This window comes from Elaeis guineensis, chromosome 11, assembly GCF_000442705.2.
Source record: "Elaeis guineensis isolate ETL-2024a chromosome 11, EG11, whole genome shotgun sequence".
In the NCBI taxonomy this organism is placed as follows: domain Eukaryota; kingdom Viridiplantae; phylum Streptophyta; class Magnoliopsida; order Arecales; family Arecaceae; genus Elaeis; species Elaeis guineensis.
In genome coordinates this window covers 104735749-104744999 of record NC_026003.2, presented here as the reverse complement: position 1 = coordinate 104744999, position 9251 = coordinate 104735749, and the positions used below count along the sequence as shown (strand labels likewise).

At 37.1% G+C, this 9251-nt stretch overlaps 1 protein-coding gene across 1 annotated transcript; it reads right to left on the bottom strand.

Moving 5' to 3' along the window:
- Window positions 1-1224: 1224 nt before the first annotated feature.
- On the bottom strand, window positions 1225-9056 carry LOC105035539 (uncharacterized). The gene is made up of 4 exons (XM_073245400.1): window positions 8293-9056; window positions 4428-8006; window positions 3070-3422; window positions 1225-1552 (listed from the first exon to the last, which is right to left on the bottom strand). The coding sequence occupies exons 1-4, from the start codon at window positions 9002-9004 to the stop codon at window positions 1535-1537; spliced, it is 4662 nt and encodes a 1553-aa protein (XP_073101501.1). The 5' UTR covers window positions 9005-9056; the 3' UTR covers window positions 1225-1534.
- Window positions 9057-9251: the final 195 nt, after the last annotated feature.

Genomic DNA, 9251 nt, shown 5'->3' with positions numbered 1-9251 from the left:
ACCCTTCATTCTCTGGCACACATCTCAAAGATTGAGATATATTTTTTCTAGACTTATTTTGGCGTGGAAAAATTTTGAAATGAAGGTGCGCACGTAGAAGGAAAGAAATCACATGACTCATCGCATGAAGGAGTCCTTCTGCCATGGGCAAAAGGAATGTTCCATATCAGATAAATCTTGCCATTTAAATTCTGATTCAGTTAGGGATATATGTGGCAGATTTGGAATTTATTTAATGGAAGAATCGATGCCAAAATGCTGCTTGAGTGCAGTGCGTGCACGGGGTGAATGAAGGATGCGCATCCCTTGGAGAAGAGTTTTTTTCCTTGAAGGAACTCTTTCTCAGGACATGCAACAGCCAAAGGATATGAGGAAGAGTTATGACTCTTTCCCACACACCCCTTATTCACCTATAAAAGCGCCCACAGTGTTGGATTTTAGATCATTCCAAAAATCTCTTTCCGAGTCCCCTCTTAGTCTAAGACAAGACTTTCCTTTTTCTCTCTGGTCCTAGGACAAGGCTTTTTATATTTAAGATAAGCCTTGTTCTGGTTTAGACAATGGTAAAAGTGGTTCTGAAGGAGTGGTTTAGAAGTTCAGAAGAGAGTCTTCGAAAGAGTGAAGTCAGATTCTTGAGGAAACTTGACCGGTGCGAAGCTATTCGAGTTTTAAAGATTAGAACTCTTAAAGCAAAGTTCAAGAAGGAGCACTATCCTTGGATCGATTCCTATGTGGATCACCATTGGAAGGCGAACACTCGGATTCCTAGTAAAAATTGAAATAAGTATTACAGGTATTTTTCTAATCTTGCATATTTAATTTATGCTTTGATTGATATTATCAAGGGATCCTGGGCGTTAGGATTTCGACGTGCTGGATGTTTTGAATAAAAATTTTTAAACACCTAAGCCTTCCGCTGTACCACCGGAACCCAAACGCTTTTGGTTCTTTGGTTTTTCTTCTAGCTTCATCAGGGTGGACAGGGAACTAAAACCTATGCACGCACACATCTTATTAATGTACACGCACTGTATTCCCAGTAAATTAGCTTCCTAATATCAAGGGCTGGAAGGACATAACAGAAAATTTGAAATCTTAGTTAGGGGTTTATGTATTAGCAGCTCTGCATAAAATTCAACAACTTAGCATCCTTTTGACATTATGATTCGTGATGCAAAAAAAAAAAGGAAAAGATGCACTGTTTTATCATGGAAGAAATTGACATAATGATAATACAGTTTTGTAGATTAATTAAGTACACGAAGAAAACCTCCATGATCTAAAGAGAGTACATGAACCGTATCAAGTTAAATTAGACAATAACATTACATTAAGTAAAATAAATGTCACACTCGATTTCTTAGCACACCATATAATTGGATGAAACCTGAAGGGATGATGAATGGAGCCATCACAGACAATAAATACCTAGCAAACTTTAAAGTCCCACATCAGAATGCCATGCGGTGCGAGCTTCTTGCAGCTTCTCAACTCCTCACTCCTGTCACCTTCTACCAGAATATTTTCAACAGCTTCAACAGGCTTTCTCGTTCTGCAAACAAACAACACAAAAGATTAATGATATTTAATATTCAAAATTTTTTCCGATTATTTGAGATGATCTAGACTATTTTGGTTGGGGTCATGAAAGAACTAGAACATGGATGCAAGGTAAATTCAGTGACAATACGTGACCACTGGGTTAGTGGGTTATGCCTTCATAGAAGTGGCACAAACCACCTTTTTTCTTTGCATATTCTTGATTCATACTTCACCAAACCCCCGGCCCCTGTTTTTGATTACTCGAGTCATTGATTAAGGGCCCTCATTTTCCTTAGTGGGTCACCCACAATTTACAACCGGACAAAAATAAATTAGGTCCATGATATATTGAATAATTCTTAACAAATTTCAAGTTCAATGCAGTGGGTATGGCGACTAATTTAGTGTAACTGACAAGCTGTGTTGCTGCTTGGACTTTGCACACACGCAATCAAGAGAGAAAGCAAGAGCCTCCAGGGGAGGTGTGAGAGAGAATGCAGATTGAGCAAGATTTCATTCTTTCCAAGAGTAGATTTGAGCCAAATGAGCTCAGTCTATTAAAGGTTATTTTTTTCTCAAAATTTTAAAACTCTAAAAATATCTAAGTGATGTATAAATGATTTGACATGGCTTGGATGCATGGTGCCAAGGCAAAGATAAGTCCAGTAGAATTTGTATAATTACTGAAGTAATACAATATTTTTTCTACATTGCCTTTTTTTTCTTCTTTTTTTCATTAAAGAAATATGGTGGGAGTGCTGCCTTCTAAGTAATGGTTGTTTTTCCCTAGGTTGCGGTTACTTGGATAGTTGGGAGTAAGGAATACATATAAGTCGAGTAGTAGTAAATTGCTTAGGTTAGTATATGTACATTAATGTATTTATCTATCTATCTATATCTATGTCTATATCTATATCTATATCTATCTATCTATACAAATGAGTCGAAAGGGGAGATGAGATATCCAAGCCCAACAAACCATACAATCCAATACCATCCCAACGAATAAAGTATGATCCAAGCAGAACAAACAATAACCCCACTAAAGTCCAGCGCAATTCCAGTTTAAATGGAGCCTAAAATTTGTTTCTTAGATCGAGACAATAACTAGCCCACAGTTTTTTCTATTTTTTTTCCAAAATACCTGACACAAACATTCCAGTTCTCGTATATTCTTTGTAAATGTGAGTACCTGCTTTCAAGTATATCTATGAGTGACTGCTCACAAGTATATCTACCTTTTGGAAACACAATTCCAGCGGTTGGCGGGTACTTATCGTGCTAGATTGAGTATAAATTAATTGCTGTGACATCTCAATCAAAATAACTTTACCATTACCAATAAAAAAAAGCATGAAGGGTTCTATCTGTTGGTTGGTATGAATCTACGATATAAAGAACTTATCTGTACAACATAGAAACAAGAGAAATCAAGGTTTGCCAACTCTTTTGAACCAAACAAGGGTGATAAAGCATTGTACATTACATGATGGCTGTTTTTGGCAAAATATTTACTTTTTGTCATACCTTGTCGTCGATTAGGTGACATAACTTAATCGTGTCCAAAGATTGGGAGTTTGGCTGTGCCTTGAAAGTAGATAGCTGTTGAGATACAATTTGCATTGTCGGACGAGAATGTGGATTGTTGTCCAAACATTGAGATGCTGTCATTACCATTGCGACTAACTCATTTGCAGCTTGAGTTGTAGGAGGTGATAGTCGCGAGTCTAATATATCTTTTAGAAAGATATTTTCACCAACCGGAGAAGATAAAGTAGAGATGAGTTCTTCTGGATGCTTTCCCATTACAATCTCAAGTGCTATTACTCCGAAACTATATATATCACATTTCTCGGTAACCCTCATTGTGTATGCAAGCTCTATAACACATAAGAAAAAATATATAAGCAAATTTTTATTGTCAACCACTTCTAATAGAGCTCTTTTCATTGATTTGATTAGCTCTACCATCCATACCATCCACTTGTAACTACAACACAAAGTATTTGATTTAATATAAAAAGTTCATAGCATTCTCAATTATGTCTGTCCCTCACAAAAGCAAGCAAGCATACTACCAATGGTTTACTATATATTACATACTGTAGTACAAATTATAGTTTTGAAAATTTAATAGTATTAAAGTGAAACAAACATATCTTCACATCAACTTGGTCGCATGAATGTCATGAAGAATAACATATAAATAGCTAATCCCAATAAAAACATGAAAGTAACAATAACTCTTTTTGAGGAAAAAAAATTATATTTTATAGAGATGTCTTTCATTTAGATTAACATTGGCCATAGAGTTAATAAGGATCTTTTTATCTTCGTTTAGTATGTACTTGATCCGATTTTATTAATATTTAGTGTACCTATTTAGGTGAAATATGTTATCTTTTGAGGCGTCAGTGCTTTTCTAAGATTTTTTGTTCTCTACTTTGAATCTCTTGATTTGAAGATAGTGAAAATCTCCAACCATCTCTACTCATCATTTTTTTTTTAATTTAAAAGATTTTTTATGTAAATTTTGAGTTTGCGTTGATCTTTTATTTTTTTAATTTTTTTTTAATTGATGTCTTGCTACAACATCTTTCTTTGATGAGCAAGGAAGAGTCTAATGCATGGCTGATAAGTTACTATGGTCATAGCTATGTTACCTTTTTCTTTTTTTGAGAGGTAGGATTAAATACATTTGTATCTTTTTGATAAAGGTGAAATACATTCTAGGAAGAGATAATGTTTGGTATTATCTCATGGCTCTTAATATAGAGGGATAAACCTAAAGATGTTCTTAACATATCTTAAACAATATAGTCAAAAATATAAACAAATTTGTAAGGCCATTGTTCCTACATTACAAAAATGAAATTGCAACGTACCTGGTGCCAAATATCCTCGTGTACCCGCAAGCATACTCCAATTAGATGAATCAGACTTTAGAAGTCTAGCAATACCAAAGTCTGAAATACAAGCCTTGTATTTTGAATCAAGTAGAATATTATTACTTGTTATGTCTCGGTGTACTAATGGTGGAGTGCAATCATGATGCATGTATGATAGAGCATAAGCAATATGTTTTATGACATCCACTCTCTTGGACCAATCAAATTCAAGGGCACCTTCACTTTGGAGAATATTTGCCAAACTTCCTCTCTCCATATATTCGTAAACAAGAAACTTATTTTGAGCACTGGAGCAAAAACCATAAAGCTTCACAATATTCCGATGCCGAATCTGGGTTAGTGCTTGTACCTCACTCCAAAAGGTTTGCTTGCTTGGTGAGTTTTCAATTTCTAGTGGATGAAATTTCTTCACAGCTACAAACTCGCCGGTCGGCAACAGTGCTTTGAAAACACTAGAAAATGCTCCAGTCCCAATGCAGTACTTGTCATCAAAATCCTCTGTTGCTTCGATGATGCCTTTGTATGCGTCTATTCCATCGAAATTCCAAATAGAGAATCCACCAAATTCAATACTTGCAACATGTCTCGCATGTTTCTTCCTTCTCAGAATTAGCAAAGCAAATACAACAAATAGAAATAAGAGAAACAAGGTTCCCAGACTAGGAACAGTAATTAACAAGAGAAGTTTGTGGTGCTTTGTTGAATCATCTTTGCTCGTTGTAAATGAGCTACATGAAGGCAAACCTTTCGGCAGACCACATAAGCCCTTATTGTGGATGAACCACTCTATTGGAGCATTCCGAAAAATTGTGCTATTGGGCAGCGGACCTTCTAATTCATTGTATGATAAGTCTATAGACGATAAGCTTATCATATCACTCAAAGAATGTGGAACACGACCAATAAGCTCATTGTGTGATAGATTCAGATTTTGTAGCTTATCCAGTTTGCCAAATTGTGATGGTATCTCTCCAGTAAATGAGTTGTGGCTTAGATCTAGGAAGTCATCCAGGTTTATTAGGTTTCCAATTTGAAAGGGAATGCTTCCATTTAAATGATTCTTTCCAAGCTTCAGCAAGTAAAGGTTCATGCAGTTGCCTAATTGTTCTGGTACCCTTCCTATTAGTCGATTTGCTGATAGATCAAGAATCCCCAAATTAGATAGTTCTCCAAATTCTGGATGTACCTCTCCAACAAGTTGGTTGTCGCTCAAACTCAAGTTATATAAACGAGTCAGCTTGCTCAAATCCTTCGGAATCTCTTCTAATAGATTATTCGAGGAAAGATCAAGTACTTGCAGTTGAGTTAACTTTCCGAATTCTGGTGGTATGTTTCCTGTAACCTTGTTGTTGGAGATTCTTAAGAGCGACAAATTATGACATCCTCCCCAATTTGGTGAGAGCTTACCAAACAGTTTGTTGAAGCTTAAATCAATATATCCCAAATGTGGATACACTCCAAGACTTTCAGATATATCCCCGGATAGCTGGTTCTGCTCAAGTCGGACTCTAATTAGGCTTGTACAGTTTTTCAAGCTTTTGGGAATTGGACCTTCAAAATGGTTGTTGTTCAGAGTGAGATACATTAGAACTCCTCCTTTGCATATGTCATGGGGTAAATGGCCTGAAAAACTATTGTTCGTCAATGAAAGAAGTTTCAAATTTGTAATAGTATTAAATTCCTTAGGCAAAGAACCAGACAGTCGATTATTGTCCAACATCAAAGCAGTAAGGTTGGTTAAGCTTCCGAAAGATGGAGGGATTGAGCCAGAGATTTGGTTACTGGACAGGCATAAGCTATTAAGCTTCATCAAGTTACCTAATTCATAAGGAATTGATCCAGATATCCAATTTTCAAAAAGATGCAAAATTTCAAGCTTGGTTAAATTTTCTATACCAGCGGGGATTGAACCATCTAAAAGGTTGGTGTGGATTTCCAACACTCTCAAGCTTACCAGATTTTGTATTTCATGAGGAATTGATCCAGAGATCTGATTTTTAGAAAGGTACAAAATTTCAAGTTTGGTTAAATTTCCTATACCAGCGGGGATTGAACCATCTAAAAGGTTGGTACAGATTTCCAATTCTCTCAAGCTCGCCAAATTTTGTATTTCATGAGGAATTGATCCAGAGATCTGATTTTCACAAAGGTACAAAATTTCAAGCTTGGTTAAATTTCCTAAGCTAGTGGGGATGGAACCTGTTAAATTGTTTTGTAAGAGTGATAGGTTGGTTAGCTTCACTAGATTACCTATTTCAGGAGGAATGGAGCCAGAGAGATAATTACCCCAAAGGTACAAAGTGTTAAGCTTGGTTAAATTTCCTATACCAGCAGGGATGGAACCTATTAAACTGTTTTGTGAGAGTATTAACCCAGTTAACTCTACAAGATTTCCTATTTCAGGAGGAATGGAGCCAGAGAGATGATTACCCCAAAGGTTCAAAGTGTTAAGCTTGGTTAAATTTCCTATGCTAGCAGGTATTGAACTATCTAAAAAGTTGATATAGATTTGCAAAACTCTCAAGCTCACCAAATTTTGTATTTCATGAGGAATTGATCCAGAGATCTGATTTTCACAAAGGTATAAACTTTCAAGCTTGGTTAAATTTCCTAAGCTGGTGGGGATTGAACCTGTTAAATTGTTTGTTGAGAGTAACAGCTCCGTTAACTCTACTAGATTACCTATTTCAGGAGGAATGGAGCCAGAGAGATGATTACCCCAAAGGTTCAAAGTGTTAAGCTTGGTTAAATTTCCTATGCTAGCAGGGATTGAACTATCTAAAAAGTTGATATAGATTTGCAAAACTCTCAAGCTCACCAAATTTTGTATTTCATGAGGAATTGATCCAAAGATCTGATTTTCACAAAGGTACAAACTTTCAAGCTTGGTTAAATTTCCTAAGCTGGTGGGGATTGAACCTGTTAAATTGTTTGTTGAGAGTGACAGCTCAGTTAACTCTACTAGATTACCTATTTCAGGAGGAATGGAGCCAGAGAGATGATTACCCCAAAGGTTCAAAGTGTTAAGCTTGGTTAAATTTCCTATGCTAGCAGGGATTGAACTATCTAAAAAGTTGATATAGATTTGCAAAACTCTCAAGCTCACCAAATTTTGTATTTCATGAGGAATTGATCCAGAGATCTGATTTTCACAAAAGTACAAACTTTCAAGCTTGGTTAAATTTCCTAAGCTGGTGGGGATTGAACCTGTTAAATTGTTTGTTGAGAGTGACAGCTCAGTTAACTCTACTAGATTACCTATTTCAGGAGGAATGGAGCCAGAGAGATGATTACCCCAAAGGTTCAAAGTGTTAAGCTTAGTTAAATTTTCTATACCAGCAGGGATGGAACCTATTAAACTGTTTTGTGAGAGTGATAACCCAGTTAACTCTACAAGATTTCCTATTTCAGGAGGAATGGAGCCAGAGAGATGATTACCCCAAAGGTACAAAGTGTTAAGCTTGGTTAAATTTTCTATACCAGCAGGGATGGAACCTATTAAACTGTTTTGTGAGAGTGATAACCCAGTTAACTCTACAAGATTTCCTATTTCGGAGGAATGGAGCCAGAGAGATGATTACCCCAAAGGTACAAAGTGTTAAGCTTGGTTAAATTTCCTATACCAGCAGGGATGGAACCTATTAAACTGTTTTGTGAGAGTAATAACCCAGTTAACTCTACAAGATTTCCTATTTCAGGAGGAATGGAGCCAGAGAGATGATTACCCCAAAGGCCAAAGTGTTAAGCTTGGTTAAATTTCCTATGCTAGCAGGGATTGAACCATCTAAAAAGTTGGTACAGATATACAAATCTCTCAAGCTTACCAAATTTTGTATTTCATGAGGAATTGATCCAGAGATCTGATTTTCACAAAGGTCCAAAATTTCAAGCTTGGTTAAACTTCCTAAGCTGGCGGGGATGGAACCCGTTAGCTGGTTGTACGAGATTCTCAAATCCAACAAATTCACCAGTCTTCCTAATTCCTGTGGGATAGTACCTGAAAGGAGATTTTGGTATAGGTATAAAAAGTTAAGCCTTATCATATTACTTAGCCAAGGAGGGATGGAACCACTTATCTGATTCTCACTAAGATTCAAGGAGTTGAGCTTTGTCAGAGAGCCGATCTGTGGTGGAATTATCCCTGTGAAGTTGTTAGCGTGGAGATCAAGGGAGGTGAGCTTGGAAAGAGCAGCTATGGTGGGAGGGATACTTCCATTGAGATTGTTGAATGCGAGGTTGAGAAATTTGAGTGATGATAGAGGAGAGAAGTTGAGAGCATTTAGCATTCCTGCAAGATCCATTTGGGCTAGATTGATCTCCGTGATCGCACGTCGGCCTCGATGTGTGATGTTGCATGTGATTCCAGTCCAGTTGCACGGACTGGTGTCGAGGTTCCAAGATTCAAGTGATCCTTGGCTTCGGAGGCTGGCTTTCCACTGGAGGAGGGCCCTCCCTTGAGATGCCAGTGAAGCTGATGCCAAAGCAAGAAGAAATGAAAGGATTAGAAACAGAAGAAGGGTGGAGAGGGATTTTCGAGATGTCATAGGTTCCATAGCTGAAGTTCAGATAGGCCCAAGAGGTTTTTAAGGTTCTTGTGGTTGTTAAGAGAGAGTTCGGGGCCTTTTATAGCCACCATATCTAGTTTCATGTCTACCGTGTGGGACGGGTGATTGGAATTTTCGTCATGCTTTGAATGTTTCAAGCAAAACGGGGGCAGAAAAATTGAGTTTATCCAGATCCTACTGAATCGGACTAGACATTGCGAATGTGTCATGCTCTTTTCACCAAAACAGCCATTTC

Excerpts from the sequence above, each read along its gene's own strand:
- LOC105035539 (XM_073245400.1), bottom strand. The coding sequence starts at position 9,004 with ATGGAACCTATGACATCTCGAAAATCCCTCTCCACCCTTCTTCTGTTT. Across the intron at positions 8,007-8,292 it reads GATCTCTGGATCAATTCCTC|CCGAAATAGGAAATCTTGTA; the intron begins ATGAAATACAAA and ends GGCTCCATTCCT. Across the intron at positions 3,423-4,427 it reads ACGAGGATATTTGGCACCAG|AGCTTGCATACACAATGAGG; the intron begins GTACGTTGCAAT and ends TATGTGTTATAG.